This window comes from Sarcophilus harrisii, chromosome 5 (assembly GCF_902635505.1).
Source record: "Sarcophilus harrisii chromosome 5, mSarHar1.11, whole genome shotgun sequence".
Lineage (NCBI taxonomy): Eukaryota > Metazoa > Chordata > Mammalia > Dasyuromorphia > Dasyuridae > Sarcophilus > Sarcophilus harrisii.
Genome location: NC_045430.1, coordinates 199,053,633 through 199,075,182, shown reverse-complemented (window position 1 = coordinate 199,075,182; position 21,550 = coordinate 199,053,633). Strand labels below are relative to the sequence as shown.

Genomic DNA, 21,550 nt, shown 5'->3' with positions numbered 1-21,550 from the left:
GCTTTCTAATTGTATATTTCTCCTACTTCTCTAAGCTTTCTTTGCACCAAATCTTTAAAAGTTAAACAAAAATCAATCTATACATCAACTGCATTTGACAATACACACAATATTTCACACTTATTTGATACTTCTTACCTCCATACTTTCCCACTAACCACAAGAGAAAATACATTTTCTCACCTCTTCTCTAGAGAGCTAAGCTTAATCATAGTAATTAGAGAGGGTTTATATTTTCATTTAAATTCAACAAACTTCATATTTCTCTCTGCCATCTCCCATGGTGTCAATTCTACTAGGAAGACTCATTTCTGCAGTGCTGATCTCCCTTCCAAGCTCACTTGCCATTGGTACTTCAAATTCAATGAGCAAACCTCCCTCCCCAAAAGAACTCTTCCTTCCTGGGTCCCACCAAACCAAAGAAAATTTTTCCTTTTATAATGGTTCCATCAATTTCTCAATTACAAAATATCATTGATGTTTTGACTTTACCTTTTTCTTTATAACCCTTCTTCTACCCCTCAGGAATGAGTAGGGGAAAGCACTACAATTATCAGACGTTCAAGTGTTCCTCCAGGAATATGCTGAGTCTGCCCTAGTGTGAGAGTGAGAGGTCCAAATGGAGTAATCTTAAGCATCTTCTAGGCAGAGATAGCTTAAGTTTAAAGATCTGTCTGGAGGCCCCTGGATGTCAAATAAGTAGGATTATCCCGCCAGCCTTTATCCCAGCTAGGAAGTTAAGGATTTTGTAGCAGGCCAGGGTTAGGGACTACAAAGGATCTGTAGGACAAAGAGCAGAGTTGCTAGGAGGTAGACAGGCACAACCACTGAGGCAGAGAGGGACTTTGCTATACTTACCCAATGCTATGGAAAATGTCACCTGGGACTGACATTCTGGTGTCCCTTGCACATAGCCAATAACAAATGAAAATTTGATGAATTGAATTGAGTTCTCTTTTTCTTATGCCTTTTTTTAAAACACTGTTAGGACAAATTTTCTGCCATTTACTCTGGATACTCCACTGTAAACATTAAAAAAATTTTTTCAAAGAATATGCACAATTTGAAAATAGCTTTATTTCACCACTGCTCAGATCCTGCAGTCAAAAACACAGTTACTGAATTATAAATAAGAAATAACCATCAAAGGAATAACAAGCAAAGGAGAGAAATTCAACCCCAAAACTGCATAAATATTTTGCCTAATTACAGAGTTTGTTAAGTATACATGACAATTAACCAATTCGTGGAAGTTCCAAAACATTTGCCACCTGCCTCCCAGATAAAGATACAAATGCCTCAGACACTACGAGGCAATGAAAGAAAAAAAAAAAAAAAACATTCGATTGTCCCCCCAGTGCAGTTTCAAGGTGAGATGTTTTGCTAGAGTTTCCCAATGTATCCTAAAACCAAGACAAGGGATGGACAAAGGAAACAGGTAGCAACTTTTTCTACCCATTCTTATAAAAGACATTAGGATATGTTCCTTAAATGTGTACATATATTTCAAATGCTATCCTCAAGATTAATTGCCAAGGGAAGAGCTCCTTGCAGCTATAGTCACTGGAAAACTGAACAAAGTTTGAGGGTATAACTGCATTATGGGCAAGTGGTCAATTGGCTGGATCAATCGGTCCAGCTTTGGCAAAAATTTCCACCAAAGGAGTAGGAATTCAACTTAAGATAGATGGAGTCCCAAGCTGGTTATCTGGTCAAATTCAGTCTTAGAAGCCCCAAAAATGACAGGTCTAAAATCTATCAAGTATGTTTTTTTCAAAAGGAGGAGAGGCCCTTTAAATCCTTGGGATGGGTACTAAGTAACTCTTGGTACTGTTGCTTCCTTTTTCATGTGCATATATAATCTCCTTAAAGAGGCAGAAAGCTTTTGTATACCCAATTCCCATAACACAGAAGCAGACTGTGATTATTTTATACTGTGAAATTTTAAGGACAGAATTCTGGAAAACAATTCCTCTCTGGGGACTAATCCACTTGAGGGGATGATGCACAGGAGAGAACTTAGCAAAGTGGGTAAACTTGGTAACCTGAGCTAGGAGAGACTTGGGATCAGTCATTGATCAGAGACTTGATCACATCTGTCAGTCATCTCCTACTGTATAAGAGAGCTGAGAACAAGGGGCACCTGTCTGGCCAGAAATAGGAAAGCATCGGGTAGCCCAGTAGTAAGGACACACGAGCTCTGAAACAATAAGAGAATTTCAGTTCTAGCCATTGGAGAGAGTAGCGTAAGACCAAAGGATGATTATACTGTCCTGAGATCACATGAATAACAGAACTAAGCTATTTTAGAAAAGGAAACAAAAAACAAAAAACAAAACTGATCTTTATCAAAGGTTAGAAATCTCAAATACAGTTGAAGGAAAAAAAAAAAAAAAAAAAAAAAAGAACCAGATATAAATGTTCTATGAACTCCAAGCCTATCTGCAGCTAGACTGTAATTACCTTGCAATCAGTAACCTGGGCTAGGTAAAGCTTGTCCTTAGGCAAAGTCCAGATCCTCTCAGAGGAGACTTGTGAGGGCCCACGGGCACTAACTAGTGCAAATATGACAGAACACTTTCAGGAAGAGTTCTCAGGATCATAGATTCAGAACTGGAAGGGAACCTAGAGGTCACCCATACAATCTCTTTTAATAGAGGAGAGGGCTGGAAGTCAATCGAGCAGGTGACATTGCTGAGCCCATGAGTCTTTACACTGTCCAAGCCAAGTGGCCCAGGAAGCATTAGCTAATTCATCTAGCGAGCTCTGGCAACCACTGCTCCCTAAGTGAGGGCAGAGCTGCGAAAACCCTCCAGCTCAAGCCTTTATGGCAAGGGAGGGATTAGTAAAGGGTACGGAAGAACAAAGGTACAACTCCAGTCCTCTATGGTGGTCATTTAAAAATGAGAAGACAGGGACCAGCAAAACTAGAATACTCTTCACTGGGAAACCTCCAATCCATTCTGAGGAAGTACGTCAGAATCTGCATAGTTAAAAGTTTACTCTTCTTAAAAACTTGGGGCTTCAAAGGAAACAGCAGCTACAGGCTTGAGCTTCCAACCTCAGAACAGTAAGGAGAGTAAAGTTTGTATTCTCCCCCCCATCCCCACCTATCTAGGATCTCCTCTCCTAACATCACTGCAGTCAGCTAAATATAATAAAAGCTCAACTGGAAGGAGTGCTCCCATTCAGTACATCTCCTGGGTTTGCAGAAACGCCCTCACATGCTTCATCCCACCCTTTAATCATTAGTTTTCCTTCCTGAGAAAATGTGGTCATTCATGCCCAGAGATGTTGTTTTTCTTGCCCCATAGTTCCCTTCCAAAGAAAGTGGGGTTATCCCACCTGCCCCTCAGCCCTGAGCAGGGCTTTTCCAGAGCTGCTAGCCCGCATTCTCCATCTTCACATAGGAATGGGGGTTGTGCAATGGCTCCCCAAGGCTCACTTGGGCACTACTCCCTTGTTCTCTGGCCCCTCGGCGTCCCTTTTGGTCTTGCCCAGTCCTAGCCCCTTCATCATGCTTTCCCAAGAGGCTTTCAGGAGTCTGTAATCTTTCTTGGCCTCCAGTTCCAAGGGGGCCAGCAGGAGGATCTTTAGATGGCGGACAACCCCTCTCACATTCAGTACAGGGACGGGGCAGCTCACCAACGTGGCTGCCCTGATGCCGAACCAGCCAGGAACGACAAATGAAGCTCTTCCCACACTGCCCACATGGGTAGAGCTTCTCTTGTGTATGACTGCGCAGGTGGCGCAAGAAGCTGGGTTTCTGGGCAAAACGTTTACCACACTGGGCACACTTGTAAGTGCGCTCGCCAGAGTGGGTGTTCTGATGTACTGTCAGGTTGGCCAGCCTCGTGAAACGCTTTTCGCATTCGGCACACTGATAGGGCTTTTCACCAGTGTGGGTCCGCCGATGCTCCACCAGCGTGGACAAGCGGCTGAAGCGGCGTTCACATTCAGTGCACTGATAGGGTTTCTCGCCAGTGTGGGTCCGCCGATGCTCCAAGAGGGTCGACAATCGGCTGAAACGCTTCTCACACTCTGCACAGGGATAGGGTTTCTCACCAGTGTGGGTACGGTAGTGAGTAGTGAGAGTAGACTGGTGAATGAAGCTCTTCCCACACTGAGCACAGGTATAGGCTCTTTCCCCTGTGTGTATGCGGTAATGGCTGGTGAGAGTGGCTTGCTGGGCAAAGCTCTTAGGGCACTGTGGACAGGCAAAGGGACGAGGGCTATGGAGAGCTTGCTGGTGCTGTGTTCGATGCTCTTTTCGGCTGAAGCTCTGGCCACATTCAGCACAGGGATAAGGCCTTTCCACTGAAACTGATGCTGGAACATCTTGACAGTAGGGACTAGGAGGAAGGGCATTGAAGTCTCGCTCCCATGGGGCAGACTTGCCGGGTGGACCTCTAAGAAGGGATGAACTGCAAGGGTTCTCACAAGACCCCCCTCCTAAACCTAGATCTGGGGCTTGATGAAGGCTCTCCTTGTCTCGGCCCTGCAAAACCCAACTTGGGTCCAGGTCCTTGGACCCTTTCTCCTGGTTCTTCTCTTTCTCTTTACTGACCAGCCAGTCCTCTGCTGGGAGAAAACACACGCACACATGCACACACGCACACACGTGAATCACTTCTGCCTTTGGTTTCTTTAAACAATAGTTCAGCAAGAGTCTGGAATGTGACAAACGCAAAACATTTAACATGACTGCACAGAGATAGCTCTATCAGACTGCTTGCTGTCTTGGGGGAGGGGAGGGAGAAAATGAATGCTGAAAACTATCTCTATGCGTAATTAGAACAAAATAAGATAATATCAGGAGAGTTTAGAATAGCTCCTTCCCCTCTTTTACCTCAGAGTCCTGTAGTTCTAAGTCAGTGAGGACTGATGCAGACCTGGCATTCAAAGTTCTCCACAGCCTCGTCTCAATCAATCTTTATCCCCCACTCCTTTCTTATGTCACATCTCCACATCAATCTTTCTAATTTATAATCCTCTCTCTAAACAGAGCAGGCCACAACCCTTCCTGGGATGTCCTTCCCATTCCTCTCCATTTCTCTCTCAACCCTCTTCATGCTTCAAGGCCAGGCTGCCTCAAGCTCTGTCTTCTCTATAAGGCTTTCCCTAGAACCCCTGACTTTGCAACCATCTCCTCAACCTTGAAGCATTTATGGAAAATCACCTTGTGACTTTTCAGTATTGTTTTTACATACATTCTACATACCTCAGTTGCATTTCCCTACCTAGACTGTAAGTTCCTTGAAGGCAGGGAACAGTTTATTGTACCATTTACTCAACTTATATGCCCCATGCCTTGCATGCACACACATGGACAATACACACACATACACACACACACCCTTCCAAAGACTAACATAAACTTGCTCAATGAAGACATCAACAACTGTTGAAATAATGCCTTATTAAATCAAGCTGCCTGAGAAGAAGCCCTCAGCAGACAAGATAAATGAGATATAGAGACCCTGGCACTGACTCTCAAGTTCATAATATTTTCTTTCCTCCTAGATAAAAGGAAGAGCAATCACAGTGAGGTGGAGCATGGACTTCAGGCAACAGTCCTAAGTCAAAAGTTTAGAACTCAATCTAGGAATATTCCTAAAGTTCAAACATGACTCGGAGCCACTGTGATCATGGCATTGTCTCATTGTCCTCATTTTATCATGAGGGGACTAGCCTAGATGAGTTCTGAGGACCCTTCCAGGGCTAAATCTGGTTATGTTGGTTGCTTTTTCTGCCATTTCTCCTGCAAGGACTTGTTCCTTGGGAAAGCTCAAGGGGGAATTCTTGGAGCAAGGCAACATCTGCTTTACTATGGAAGGAGGATTTCTCCCAAGATATGCTGGCATTGCCATGTCTAGTGAGTTCTTTTGGAAGTCTTGGACACCTGCCTTGATATTCTCCCTGACGGCTGTTCCCATCATTAGAGGGAGAAGAGATTCAACCCTTACCTGTACAGAGATCAGTGGAGATCTCACTTTCTTGCAGACCCTGTTGATTCCTCCCACATCCTCCTTCTTGTTTAATCCAGGGGAGTACATCTTGAGAAGAAACCAGTGTACTAGTTTCTACAGAGGAAAGAATTAAGGGTTACAAACCACTGGGCTTTTTCTTGCTTTGTGGGACATACTGCCTATGGTACAATCAGAAGCCAGACATAAAGCAACAAGGCACATGATTCAATACACAATTTGCCCCTGGTATGTTACAAACTCATGAAATCTCCCTGATATACTAAAAGGACCAAAGGGTTGATTCAGATGATATGGAAATGTGTGGGTATAGCAGAAAACAAAACAAAACAAAAAGCCTAAGCTTAAGTTTCCTAAATGTGTTATAAGATGAGCTACAGCTCTAAAAAGGGCTGTGACTGAACATTAAAATATAAGATTTATCAGTTGAGGACTTTTTCTTTTTTTTTTTTGTTTGTTTGTTTTTGTTTTATATCTAGAGGTTCACACAATGTTATAGCATGTAGTAAGCTTATAACAAATATGTGTTTGAGTTCCCCACTGCACTGCCAGTCAGGGGACAGTTCTAGTCTGCTACAGTTCTGGAGAAGGTACCTCCACTTCCCTTTCTCTCACTCTGCTCACTGCAGTCTGGCTTCTGACCTCACTCAATTGCTTTCTCCAAAGTCACTAACGATTTTTTTTAACTGCCAAAATTAATATCCTTTTCTCAATTGTCCTCCTTCTTGCTTTTTCTGCAACTCTGAATACTTTCCTCTGTTTCTGGAACACGGCTCTTTCCTGGCTCTCCTAGCATCTGACTAAAGCTCAGTCTTCATCTAGGCAAAATGATCTGCCAATGCTTTGTCCTGGGTCCTCCTACTCTTCTTCCTCTACATTATTTTACTTGGTGATCTCATCAACAAGCATGATTGAATTATTCTCTCTAAGTAGATGTTTTCCAGATCTATTTCCAGACCTTTTTTTTTCTCAAAACCTCTCAAACCGCCAGCTGCCTTGCTAAACATCTCAAACTGGATGGGCCAAAGACTAATCTGAAACCCAACATCTCCAAAATGGTTCGAACTCATAATTTTTCTCCCCAAACCCTCCCTTCTTTCTGATTTTCCAATTACTGTTGAAGGAACCTTTATCCTCCTAGTCCCTGAGGCTCACGGTTTACATATCCTTTACTCTTTATTATCCCCTCCTCTCCATCTCTCCCCCATTCTCTTCCCCCTCATCCACTAAGTTGCCAAGCCCTACTGTTTCTGCCTTTGTAATGACACTCCTCTATGCCTCTTTCTCCCGCCGTGAGAATTCTACCCTCCTGGTCCAGGCCTTCATTGCATCATGCATGGACTATTGCAGTAGTCTTAACAGTAATTGGTCTCCCTCCCTCAAATCTCTTTCTACTCCAATTCACGTACCACTCAGCTGTCAAAATGATCTTTAAGTACAGATCTGATGATGCCACCACACTATTGAAAAAACTCCAAGGGCTTCCTATTATTCCCCAAAATCAAATATGAAATCCTGTGTTTGATTTTCAAAGCTCTTCAAAACCTAGCCCCTTCTTTTTCCATTCTTCTTCCATCTCACTCCCCTACACATATTCTACGATCCAAGGACTACATTCTCCTGGCTAATGCTTATATAAAAGCATTTTCATCGGCTGGGAACTATCTATCCCATCATTTCCACCAACTAGCTGAGACTTGATAGGAACCAGAGAAGCTAAGTCCCACCTTCTGCAAGAAGCCTTTGTCAGTCTTCTGAGATGATCACCAATTTATCCCATGAATGTCTTATCCCTCTATAATTATTTGTATGCTGTTCCCCTACTAGGCTGTAAACTGCTCAGTGAAGGAAAGGACTGGGGGTTTTTTTGTCTTCCTTTGCAAACTTCTAGTACACAGAAGGTGCTTAAAAAATGCTTGTTAACTTATTAATTTCTATAATAGCAAAGAAACAGAAATGGATAACCAGTGACTAAGGAATAGGTAAACAAACTGTGATACATTAAAGTAAAAAGATACTACTGTGCTGTAAGAAATAATGAACATGACGAATACAGAGAAACATGGGAAGACATGTGAACACACGCAAAGTGAAGCAGAACCAGTAGAACATACACATAACTATAAAATGTTAATGGAGAGAACAATATCAAAGCAGAATCATCCTAAATTCTGACCATCCTAAATTGTGAACAACTTTGGTCACAAAGAAATACATTCTTCTGCAAAAGCATGGGGGATTACAGGTATGAGATAATACACATAACATACTTTTTTGTTATGTTCATTCTGGGGAAGTTTTTTCCTTTTTATTCTTTACTATAAGGAGCAGATCTCTGTCAAGGGGTGGAAAGGAAGGATATAATGGGAAATGTGGGCAAAATAAAAAATAAATTATATCCATATCATTAAAAAGAAAGAAAGAAAAGTTCATGGAATAAAATCAAAATTTCTAGAGTGTTACATGGACCCACACAAAAGCTAGAATTTTCACTTTATGTTAGTGAATAGGTATAGTTGTCCAGAAATATTTGATTCTTTTCATTTCCACACCACATAGCAAAGGATGAGAGAGGTATGATTTTATTAAAAATAAACACCTGATTGAAGGATCTGCTCTAAGATCGCCCGAGAACTGATGAAAACTATTCTTTAGATTCAAGAAATCACAGGATTATGGATCTACAACTAGAATCAACCTCTGGAAACACATCTAATCCAACTCCTTTATTTTTATTATTTTAAACAATTGAGGAACTCAAGGCCTAAGAATGTTAGGTAACTTGTCCAAGATCCCACAGAAAGCAGACTTCAGAGGTAGCACTCGCTGCATTGTATAATACTGCCCATTCCTTACAGTCATACAAGCTACAAATCCCACCCAAGTCCTGGTAACATTAACCCCATGGACTTTAATTTGGTGATGAATGGAATTTTGGAAATCAAAAGAAAGAAAAACTTGGAAAGATGAACTGAAGCAGAATGAAACAAACAGAACCAATGGCACAATTTATGTAACAAATTTGCTAATGTTAGGAGAAAACTTTGAAAGATCTCATATTGCTAACAAAAGTATCAATCATGACTTTAAAGGACTGATAATGAAAGGAAGAGAGATAGAAAGTATCTCTTCTTTTATCAGGACTTCTGTTAAAAGTATTCAATTATAAATATTACCTCAATTGGATCCTAACCCTGGATAACGTCCCCCATTTTACAGTTGAGGAAACAAGATACAGTTTAAGTTACTTGCCCAGGGCCACATGACTAGGAAGAGTTTGAGACTGCATTTGAAAACAGGTGTTCCTAATCCCAGGCTTAACATCTTATCAGTTTCACACTTCCCATCTCTTGATAGAAAGGTGATGGATCAGAGATACAGAATGAAACATATTCTCAGATGTGCCCATTGTATTGATTTGTTTTGCTCCATTACACAAATTTATAAGAGAAAGCTTCTACCTGGGGATGCTAAGTCAGTTAGTAGGTAGTGACAAAGAAAAAAAAGAATCAATAAGACATTTCAAACATACAAAGAAGGAAATGATTGTAATTGTTAATTAAGTTCATAGTAATAAATTAAAAAAGAAAAGAAACATCCCAAGAAGGATCAGTTCAGACTTTAGAATCAGTAATGAGTATACAGGGTCATGTTCCAGTCTTCTTTGAAGGAAATTTTATCCATAGTCTAGGAAGAAGACCATAGTTCTGTTACCCTTTTTGAATAATGAGAGAGATTTACAATCCTAATAATAAACATATGGTTAAGTTAGTAAACAGAACTAACTAAGTCATATAAGAGGAAAAAGCTATGGCTTTGGTTTTATTAGGGTGGTATTTGATCAAAGGCTAGATTTTTAGATCTAAAAGAAACCTCAAAGATTATCTAATCAATTTTTTTTTTCAAAAATTTTACATGAGGAAGCCAGAGTCCCAAAAGATTAAAAGACTCATCCCCAAGGTAAAGCATCTCCTTACTATAGTGGGAAGAAGTAAAGAATATAACAGTAAAGAGACCTGCGATTCTACTTTTAGCTCTGCCCTATCAAGTCTATGAACTTGGTTAAAAAAAAATGGCATTTCTCTAAGCCCCAGTTTCTCCTATGTAAGATGAAAGAAATGGCTTTGCCAGTCCCATCCTACTCTGAAAGGACCCAGTTATCCCAATGCTTTTCCTGCCATGGTGCTGCCAGTGGTTGACAAAGATCCTTCTTGCATCCCCCCTCCATAGCAGAGCTACTCACCAGCACTGGGATGGCCTGGATTCTCCCTTTCCTCTGTGTTCGAGAGCTCTTGACCACAGGGCTCCTCCCCTTGCTCAATTCGGGATAAAAGATCTGGCTTGGAGATGGCATAATCTGATAGGGAAAAAGGTGAAGTGTTAGGAAAGACATGACCTAGGTTGGTCACATCTAGGACTTGAAGTCATGGATTCTAATTCTCTGACAGTCAAATGGGGTCAGCAGGAAAGTAAGAACGAAAAACCATCAAATCCTTCATGTAGCTCAATTACACTTTATGAGGAAAGGCCTAATTTAGGCCTTTGAGGTTTTCTATCTCCATGTCCCATTGTTCTCTACTTTTTTCCCATGGGTTAATGCTCTTAAGTAGTAACTGAGGAGCCAACTCTGACCCCAACCATATTTCAAATAGCACAAACATACACATGTGGCTTTTTATCCATGTATTCTAGGAAAGAACAAATCATTGAGATTGGATCACACTACTGAACATGGGAACTAAGATTCTATTCTTTCCCTTTACTCCTCCTCCAGTCTGAGTCAGTCATTCAGTAGACGTTTTTAATATGCCTACTATGTGCCATGTACTGTGTTAAGGGTTAGGGATAAAAAAAGAAACACAAAGATAGTTCCTCAATGAGCTCATAAGCTAATAAGGAAGAAAACAAACAAATTTGTTTTGTGTGTGTGTGGTGTGTGTCTGTGTGTGATAAATAGGACAATTTACAAAAAGAATGCATTGAAATAGAGTGATTGGGAAAGGCTTCTTATGTATGACAAGATTTTAATTGGAACTTGAAGGCAACCAGGGAGGCCAATAAATATGAGAAGGGAATGCACTCTAGTCCTAAAAAAAAGAATCAGAAAATGCCCAGTGCTGGGAGATGGCGTATCCTGTTCATGGAAGAACAAGATGGTCACTGGAATTAAGAATATGTAGGGAGAGGTAAGATACAAAAAGACTAGAAAGGTTTGGGGGTAGGGGTGGTATCAAGGACTTTGAAGGTCAAAGGATTTCCTGGAAATAAATCACTAGAGTTTATTGAGTATGGTGTAAAATACCCTGTATTTTAGGAAAATCACTTTGGTGACTGAATGAAGAACAGGTTGGAGTGAGAAAAGATTTGAGGCAGACAGATCCACTAATAGGCTATTACAATAGTTCAGATGTGAGATGTTGAGGGCCTGCCCTACAGTGGTAGCAGGGTCAGAGGAGAGAAGAGGGCATATATGAGAGATGTTGCAAAGGTGAAATCAATAGATCTTAGCTACAACTTGGATATGAGGTAAGGGGTGAGAGATAATGAGAAGGGGAAGATGACATCTAGATTGTGAGATTCAGGAACTTGGGGTGGTATTCTTGACAGTAATAGAGAAATCTGAAAGGGAAGAAAGTTTGGAGGGAAAATAAGAGTTCAATTTGGACTTGAGTTTAAGATGTCTAGTGAACATTCAGTTTGAAATGTGATCCTGGAGATTAAACAAAGAGATTAGGAAAGAATAAGTAAACTTGAGAATCAATAGCAAAGAGATGATAATTAAACTCATGGGAACAGAGATCACCAAGTGAAGTAGTAAAGAGAAAGAAGAAAAGGGGATCCACAACAAAGCCTTGTGGGGCACCCACAGTTAATAGACAAGATCTGGATAAAAATCCAGCAAAGGAGATTCAGGAATGAAGGAGGAGATAGTTGCAGAAAGCAACTGAATGATAAATGAGGAAGAAGAGAGAAGTGGAAGTTCATGATGAATTAATTCAAATTTTCCTGTAAAACATGAGGCAAAGTTCTCAACTTGGGGAGAAAAGAGAGAAAGCGAGCCATGAAAAGATTTAAAAGGGCTGCTGTGGAGTGGGATTGCTTAGCAGCAATAAAGGCTTAGTTAAGACCAATACAAAATTTGTAGAGGGTCCAGTCAGAATAAATCCAAGATTTTCTCCACTTTCATCGATTAACACAAGTATAGTAGCCAAGACAACAGATGAGAGTGATCAAAGGCCGAAGCCTGTCAGGACACAACAGGCAAAATGATGAGTAGTCTAAGGACTCAAATGAAGAAATCACTGTAGTGTTGAATTGGGTTAGTAGAGGATCAAGGGGAGAAGAGAGGAAGAAATTAGAGTAGAGGACATAGCCTCAGAGAAAACTGAGGAGTTAAAGGACTGAAGGTCATGGAATAGAGAGAAGAGTAGGATTTCTTATGGGAAGAGAGAGGTAGATCAGATGATGGGAGTTTAGCATTCTTGAACATAGAGATGGTCCCATTTGTGGGTAATGGAAAGATCTAAGACATGACCATGTTTGTGTGTGGTTGAGATGGGATAGAGGAATAGATCATGGGAAGTTAGTAGGTTAAGGAATTTAACAATTGTGGAACCTGAGAGTCGATATATTTGTTGGTAATCCCCTAGTATGAGGGTAATTGAGAAGGACTGTGAGGCAGAGACTGGCACTCACTGAGGAAGGAAGAATAATGTACTGGAAGTCTATAGAAAATAGCTACCATGATTTTGAATGGAATATGTGGATTATAAAGATCTCAAATGAAAAGAGGCTAATGAGTCATTGCTATGACCTGGTTCATCTGGCCAATATATATATATATACACACACACAATACATTCAATGGATAAGGCCCTCTGCTAAGTGCTGGGAGATACAAAGACAGAAGACAAAATTCCTACCTATTTCACAGCTTATAGCACCATAGAGGGATATAACTTAGATGTACAGATGTGCACCCATGGAATAACAGTATCTACCTCTCTATGTCTTCCCATAACAAGAGCAGCTAGAGAGGCAAAGGTCCCAGGCTTTTTGTACATTCTTCTTTTTTTTTTTTTTTTTTTTTTTAAAGTTCATAACCTTGAGCAAATCATTGCTTCTTGCCTTACCTGTACAGATGTTCTTTCAAAGTTCCTTTTGCTTCTTAAATAAAGGATTCTAAATAGCTAAGCCAGTAGATATAAATGAAAACAGGGTTTCTACAGAGACTTTGATCTCTTTACACAGAGAGCAGCCTCTTACCCAAGGACACCAACGTTTCATAGTTTCCTCTCATCACATGTTTGTAGAGCTCCTTCTGCCACTCATCCAGGTTTCCCCACTCCTGCTCTGAGAAATACACAGCCACATCTTCAATAATCACAGGTACCTAGAAACCAATACATGAGACACCCAGAGTCACATCTGATGTCCAATTCTCATCCTGGCGATTTCTCAGGCTCTCTGATAAAATTCTGGTAAGTATTAATCTCAAGCTCAAGATGCTCAAAGGTGAACCGAGCTAAGAGGTGAATTTTCCTTTTCTTATTCCATATGCCTTCCCCACAACCAGCTCCAAACTTCAGGCTACTTATAGGTCTTCACAGGTTTCTTCTCTACTTGATAGTCAGTTCCTAGTATACCTGTTACCAGGGTGACCTCTCCCTAAATATCCCAGCTCTTTTGATAAAAACTCTTCCTTTTCTTCAGCCCAGAATAATTACATCCTGACCTCTGTTCTTTCCAACAACCCAATGTTCCTTGGAATTAACTGGTTGACTAACTTTAGGGACAAAGAATTCTGCCATGTACTGGCCTGCTGCCCCTGACTTTTTAAGTACACTGTGTGCCAAATTAGTATCCCTCAGAAGATTACCTTAGGGACTTCGCCCTTGCTGCTTGGGGGAAGTCGGAGGATCCAGAAGTTCCTGTTTCTGAGTAGGTTCTCCATGTTCTCTAGTCTCCTTTGCAGAAGACCATACTCCTGGAGCAGAGTGCCCAGCACAGCCCATTTACCCTCCAATTGGTTCCCAAATTCCATTGCTGTTTTCTCACAATCAACCAACTTCTTTTCTGCTGTTCCTGTTCGCCCCTCCAGGGTCTGTAAGCGGGCAGCCTGGGACTCCACCTTCTGCTCCACAGCCTGAATGGAAGCCAGGATAGCTAGTAGAGAGATCTCGGCTGACTGGATCTGGGCTTCACGTTGAGGGACCGTAGGAGATGCTGGAGGCGCTGGGTGTTGTAGACTAGTGTCCCATTCCTGAGACTAAACAGAAGGAGAGACAGAAATAACTTAGGGTAAGTGAGTAGGAGGAGGTTATTTTCACTTATCATAATTGGCAACAAAGAGACAGTAACTAGAAACTGGAAGCAGAGTCCCAGTCTCAAGAGATCATAACCCTAGTTGAGGACCATTATGCCATGTTCAAGTGCCAAATGGGTAGTCACTTCACATCTTAGGTCTTGTCTCTTAATTCATTGCTCTTAATCTCAAAGGCTCTTTGGATTTAGAGTATATAATTTTGAGACCATACTACAACTAAGATTTTATGCCAATACATTTCACTTATCTGGGTCTCAGTTTCCTCATCTGTAAAAAAGAGTCAGTAAATTTTATATTACCTATAATAATAACAGCTAACATTTACATAGCACTTCAAAGTTAACAAAGGATTTTGTGATAATTTCATTTGCCCACAAGATAACTCAAGGAGTTAGGTGCTATTATCGCTATTTAGCAAATAAGGAAACTGAGGCAAACAGATTAAGTGACTTGTTCAGAGTCATACAGTAAGTATCAAAAGCTAGATTTAAGTTTTTAATTTAAGTCTTCCTGATTTCTAGGTCCAATGTTCTATCTAGAGCAAAGTACCTTATAAACTTTAAAATGCTATAGAAATAAAAAAAAAAAAAAAAAAGCTACAGAAATGTGAGTTACTACCTCCTCCCAGGACCAATATGTTCAAACAGCCAACTTAATTTACTAAACACCAATTGCACAGAATAGGAAAGAGATTATAAAAGGATTTCTTCTTCCTATAAGAATTTCCAGCTTCAGTTGGGAAGACAAATAGCATCATATGAAAAGGACATAAGATCAAAACAGAAAGCCTTAAATTTATTGTTCTTTGTAGGTTTTGCCTTCCTCCCTTTATTTCATTCATTTTTTCACATTGCTAATAAACCAAGGTCTCCTTAGAGTTAATTATTCCTCTAAATACTTACTAAATACCATCTGATGGAAAATTGGCTTAAACATCAGTAAAAAAGAGACTAGGAGATAGAATAATGTTTTTAGTTGCTTTGGAGAAATTGGGGCTCTCCTGGAATTGTAATGATTGCCCTAGAGAGGACTCCTTGAGATGAGGAATTAAATCTTATAGTTATTTGTATTTTTCCATATCCCTATGGACTACAATTTCTTGTGCCAGGAAGACTCTCAAGAAGGACTAGACAGATAACAATCATTTTGCTCAGAGTCTGAAATAAACTTTGTTAATACTAAAATTCAATCTAACCATCTACATAAGAAAATGAAAAGTGGATTGTCCCGACAACCTATTTTAGAAAGTGGAGGAGGATAAGAAGAAAAAGGAATGAGGAAACAGAGGAAAGGGAGGAGAAAGGAAACAGGCTAGACTGCATTTGGGAAATTTCTCAAGAGCTTTCAATAACTCTTAAGTTTCTCCTTAAAACAAAATCCCAACATTATGAATAAAGCATTTATTAAATAGTTTATATGCAAAGGATAGTATTAAGCATTGCATCTATAAATAATACATACTTCATAACACCAACCTTCTTCCATTATTACTCTATGGCTTTGAATTATGGCATACAGGAAAAGCAAAGTAACTAAAGGGTTATATGGTGAGTGAAAGTAGGCCACAGAATACTACAAATAATGAATTACACGATACAAAGTAGCATAAAGGATATCAAAGCAGTGTATGACCAGAAGGTCCATCATGTGATATGAGTTATGTAATTGATGTTCATTTTCATATATAATCCTCTTTTTTGTTTTTGTCTATAGAAATATTAATATTTGTGGATAACTTAAGTTAGTCTTAAAAAGAGAGAGAAAATAAAATTTAAATAGATTTTAAGAAAAAACCTTTTTTGCTGTTGTTTTCTCATAGATTCTTTCCCAACAAGACTCCTATGGAAATGTTAAAACCTGACTGTACATGTATAACCTCTATCAGTTTGCATGTTGTCCTGGGGGAGGGAGGAAGAAATGGAGGAAAAATGGAACTCAAAATCTTACAGAAATGAATGCTGAAAACCATCATTTACTTGTAATAGGAAAAAAAGCATACTATTAAAAAAAGAAAAAGAAAACCGTCAAAAAAAAATAAGAATCTCAAATATATAAAAACAGCAATTGGAGCTAGCCAATGATTTATTAAAAGATTCCTAAAGGAAAGTTCCCTTAATACCTTTAAAATGTGGCTCAAGTTATATTTTACATACAATTAAGTTGTAAACAAATTACATAAAAGTAGTTTTATGATATGATACATATCCGTGCTATAGAGAGGGGAGAAAGGGGCAATTCACTAGTAGGAGGGATCAATTAGTAAAGATTTTGAGGGATCACAAAGTGACATGGAAAAAGCAATTTTAGAGAAGCAACAACTCACATATCTACATGGAAATGTAGTGTTTTAATGTTTACAAAGTTTTTTTCCTTATAATAACCCTATGAGATAAGGAAAGTATAACTATCCCCATTTTACAGATGAGGAAACTGAGGTCCTGAGATGTTGAGTGACTTACCTGTAATCACATAGGCTTAGTATTAGATCTAAGGACTGAACACAAGTATCTTGAGTTCAATTAAAAACTTCTTTGTACTGTAACATGGTCCCTTCCCTAATTAAAGCATTAACTCACCAATAAACAATGGAGATACAATCAAATTAGATAAAGGGTGGGACAGAAGATAATTAGTTTAGGATCTTCAAACTGACATTTTAGAGCTTGGGTTTTTGATGTCTACTACTTTTGACACTACCAGTAGATACCTTTTGGGGGGATAAATCTCTGATCCAGTCTCCAAGTCTGACAAGATAGGAGGAGCAGGATACGACCAAAATTCCAGGCAGTTAAAATAAAACCCAATATGTATATCATTCATTCAGCAGATATTTATGAAGTGCCTACTTTGTGCTGGGCACTGAAATTCTAAACTCTTTCCCTACCAGGTTTTCCCATCACTCATATAGATCTAGCAGTGAGTCCAAAATCATTTATAAATCATATGCTATGTACACCAGGCACTATTCTAGATGATTCCCTCAACAAGCTTACATTCCAAAGGAAAATGACAATTTGAGAAACAGTGCAGCAGAAGAAATATTGGATCGAGCAATTTGGGTCCTAGTTTCAAGTTTGACTCTTACAGTCTCTCCTTGTGAACAAGTTGCTTTACTCCTCTGAGCCTACTTTCTCACAGGAAGAAGTTGGCTTCCATGATTTTTAAGGCCTCTTCCAACTCTTTGAGCAACCCAGCCTATGCTAGGTAATATGGGAAATATCCTAAAAAGGCTCACAATCTACTTGGAATTAACATTCATGAAAAGAATCAGAAAAAACATTTAAATGTTAAGTAAGTGACAAAGACTTTTTTAAAATTCAGAAAAATCTGGTGAGATAGGTTGAAAAGAACTGACTATTCAAAGTTGGAGAGAACTTGGAAAAATTGTGAGGAAGAGAAAGAGAATTCCAAATATGAGGGGCAATAGGATGAAATAATATCAACTAAGGTGAAGAACAAGCTTTTCACAGGATTCACCCTGGCTGAAGCAGAAAACACAAGTTAGGGAGGAAAGAACAAGGTGTGCTGGCCATCTTGGCGAAGGCCTTGACAATCATGCAGAAGAATACAGATTCAGTAGACTAGAGTTTCTTCAAATTGAGTTCCACAGGATTTTAGGGTTTAGATCAGACATGGCCTTAGACATCATTTAGTCTAAACTCTTAATTTTCACAAAGCAAAGGCTATGTGAATAAATGTTCCAAGAGGAGAAATGTCAATATTAGTGATGTTTTTCACTAAAGTATTTCAAATTCTTTATATTTATGGAAAGTTTCCAGCATGAAGAATGGTTTAATTTCTCTTATCTTGCTTCAAAAGAACTCCCTCAACCACTCTTTATAATGGGAAAATTACAAACCCCTAGACCCATCACTTCCACTCATTAAAGGAGTCGACATTTATGGGTTCTATCCATATATTTTAAACACTAGAGTATTTTGTGGCCATTATTTTGAGAAAATCTAGCAAGAGGGAGTTGTGTTCCTGTCAAATTAACCTGCTTGCTAGTCCTTGTATATTATATTCATCGCTAGTCTTTACCATGGCTCTCTCATGCCTGAACTGCTCTCATTTTATACCTCCACCCACTATAACTCCACGTGTTGGAAGCCCCAGCTTCCTTTATGGCTCAGATCAGGTGCCATCAACTTCAAAAACACTGTATATATATCTATAACTTATCTGTGAATATAATGTATCCTCTAAGCTTGTCTTTTTTATGACTCTCTACATCATCTTGTATAATGGCCTGGTAGCAACTTCTAAATGTTTGCTGATCACCAACTTGTTCACTCAGATTATGGTGTTGGGAGATCAGGTATTTGACATATTTCAGCTAAGTGAAAATTCAAAGTCACTGAAGCTTATTCCTACTGCTTTTTTGATCCTTCCCAGCTAGGAAAAGACTGACAAAATAGGAAAACTCATGATCGATATGATAGGAGCCACTGAAAATGGAGATGAAATCCAAGCCTTGAGAAACTTCCCAGGGATGTGAAATGGAGTCTCAGGCAGAGAAAAAAGCCCTCTTCGATTAACAGGCCTGCTTCCTCATTTGAAAATGAACTGAACCATACCCAAATATTAATTCAGTCAGGTATTGCCAGCTCTCAAATTCTATGGTTCAGTGAACTTCTAGCCTCCAACCAACCTAGGTCACATCCATGCAAGGTCAGGCCCACCCACCCTGAACGAGAACAGAGATAGTTTAAAAGCCTCATGGTAAACATTTCAAACAAACAGAAAAGAGAAGAAAAAGGGAGGTGCTACAATGTCTTCCTGGGATTTGTAAATTCAGAAAAACCTTAGAAAAGGCATTACTACTAGTAGGCCAGCCCCAAACTCCCTCCACCAGGGATTTGGTTCTCGAATTGAGGGAAGAAAGGAAGGCTGAGAGAAGTCAATGGCTATTTCCCCCTTAATTATTGCAAATCAAGAAATTCCCTAAATAGGATTATTTCCTTTTAATAGTTCATCTGTCACCAAGAGATTGGTCTAAAATTTTCTTGAAGCCATTTCTTTAAGGCGGCAGTTCCTACAGCACTGGATACAACCGAGCCTCATTAAGACACTAGCTCCCCATTACAAAACAAGCCTGGCTATGGCCCAAACGCCGAAATGCCGCTATTACAAGACTCTTATCAATCAGTGGGCCTAAGTTACATAAGACTGCTAGTCCTTCCCTCCCCTCCTCCGTACAAGCTGGCAAGGGGCCGGGGAGAAGCACGAGCTCTTGCCCCCCCCCCCCCATACGGAGAGAGACACGGGGAGCTGGGGTCTCTGATGCAAACGTTTGGCCCGGGTGCTTCGGACAGCAGGTGAGCAGAACAGTGGTCACATACAGTACCCGCCTCTTTTAGTCCTAATGGAGGATGCGGGCTGGGGGTCTCGGGCTGGGAAAGGAAGCTGAATGAAGGTCATCGGGGAAGCAGAACGGACCTAGGGTGACCAGCAGGAGGGGTCTCCGTGCATGTCACCGGGCTGTGGGGAGGCTAGCCCCCGCAGGACCTTCCTCCCCAAGTAACTCGTGCAGACTGGCCCCGGACTGGCCCTCTGACCTCAGGCCCCGAGCCCGACCCTGGAGGGCCGTGCTCGGAGGAGCTGGGCCCGGGGCCCTGCGATGGGGAGAGCCTTCCTCACAGATCCCAACTGGGACCGGGGAGTAGGGGGCTCTTACCGGAGCAGGAGCCGCCTCGGCCATGGTGTCGTTCCCAGGCCCCGGGGAGGCTGAGGCACTGCCGAGCGGGCTCCGGAGCAGTCCGGCCCTCCTCTCTCTGCACGAGGGACCCGCAGGGGCTTCCTTTGGCCAAGCTAGGCCCTGAAGCCGTCAGCGGAGAGGGCGCCGATCCAAAAGCCCTAGAGGGGGCCCCGGCCGCCGTGAGCTCCCGGAGGGCCGGCCCCGAGCGGCGCTTCCCCCGTCCCCGCCTCCGCCGCGTCCGGCCTCGCGCTCAGTTCCGGGCGCTCAGCCTCAGGCCCGGCCCGGCCCGCTCCTCCCCGTGAGAGACTCCGCCGCGTCCGGCCGCGGCTCTGCAGCACCTGCGCCCGGCCTGGCTGCGGCTCCGGCTCCTGCTCCTCTGCAGCGCGAGCCGCACAGCTGCCGCAGCTACCGCCGTGTTGATAACCACTGCATCCTGGGAGCTCAGCCCGCTCATTGGCTGGCGGAGAAGGAGAAGCGCTGGGCACTCCTCCCGGCCGCGGAGGGCCGAGCGCCCCCCAGGGCCCGTAGGAGCGAACTGCAGAAAGGCGGCACCGGAGCGGCTTCCGTCAGTGTCCTTGCGGCCCTAGCCCATTACGTGGTCCAAGCCCATTACGTGGTCCGAGCCTGGCCTCCGACGCAAGGCCTTTCCAACGCTGAGCACAACCGATTGCACGTGCTGGCTGCGCCTTTGGTTCTTACCCAGGGGTCCCAGAGTCTCGGGGCCACCTTAAGCGTATTAGGATAAAGCTAAAAAGGGCCCTGAGACGTTTGGGGGTCCTGTAGAGGGCAGAGCAACCCTTGGAAGTGGACTGAATTAAACTCGGGTGTCCGGGATGTCCCCCTCCCTCCCAACAAGTTCCAGTGACCCGGAATCATTTCTTGCTGAGCAGCTAAAGATTATGAGTTAAAACCTGCTTCAGGGTCATCCACACCCTGGTAACCCTAACATCACCACCCTACACTTTTTCCCAGGAGGCCCAAGCCCAACCCCACCTCCTATGTGACACTTCCTGATTTACAAGGTCCCCTCTCTTGAAGCCCGAAGCTCTCCTCCAGGTGTTGGCATGACATGCTCTCTCCACTACTGGGCCAAGGCCCTGGCAGCCAAAGAAAATTTGTGCCTGGCTCAGCATTTGCTTAACTGGGCAGTAAGGGGCTGAACCTGGCCTTGCACACTAAGCACTCATTAGGCAGCATGGGCACCAGCTATCTCCTAGTTTATCCATATGCAGGGGAGGTTAGAGAAGGGGGACTGGGGGCCCAAACCGGACATTTGCAAGAGGAACAATGGGAGCTTTACCCTGAAAAACTTTATGCTGAGGTTCCCAGAGGAAATAGCGCTCCTTCTCCCCACCAAGCATGTGTCCTATCTCCACTCGAACCACTTCCTGCCCAAATGCCACAATTTGAGGTGGCTACATTTCTCTTCAGTAAAAAAAAAAACTTCCTTTACCCAAACCATGATAGGGCTCAAGTAAGCTCTGCCAGCAGCCCCTCTCCTCCTACAGGCAGAGGGAGAGGAAGGTGCTCCAGCCGATC

General features: G+C 41.8%; 1 protein-coding gene across 2 annotated transcripts; it reads right to left on the bottom strand.

Moving 5' to 3' along the window:
• Positions 1-1,055: 1,055 nt before the first annotated feature.
• Positions 1,056-20,534, bottom strand: LOC100929760 (zinc finger protein 398). Of its 2 annotated transcripts, none has more exons than XM_023504950.2 (6): positions 19,991-20,534; positions 13,867-14,256; positions 13,254-13,380; positions 10,231-10,344; positions 5,967-6,083; positions 1,056-4,578 (listed from the first exon to the last, which is right to left on the bottom strand). In XM_023504950.2, the coding sequence occupies exons 1-6, from the start codon at positions 20,012-20,014 to the stop codon at positions 3,383-3,385; spliced, it is 1,968 nt and encodes a 655-aa protein (XP_023360718.1). In that variant the 5' UTR covers positions 20,015-20,534; the 3' UTR covers positions 1,056-3,382. The 2 variants fall into 2 exon arrangements, with proteins under 2 accessions (XP_023360718.1, XP_012406572.1); XM_012551118.3 differs by having other exon boundaries at positions 1,056-4,581; positions 19,991-20,533.
• Between the last annotated feature and the right edge of the window lie 1,016 nt (positions 20,535-21,550).

Bases quoted from the DNA above. Each gene is read 5' to 3' on its own strand.
- LOC100929760 (XM_012551118.3), bottom strand. From the start codon at position 20,014: ATGGCCGAGGCGGCTCCTGCTCCG. The intron at 14,257-19,990 runs GTAAGAGCCCCC...CCTTCTGTTTAG, and splicing joins CCGAGGCGGCTCCTGCTCCG to TCTCAGGAATGGGACACTAG. The intron at 4,582-5,966 runs GTAAGGGTTGAA...GTTTTCTCCCAG, and splicing joins CTCCACTGATCTCTGTACAG to CAGAGGACTGGCTGGTCAGT.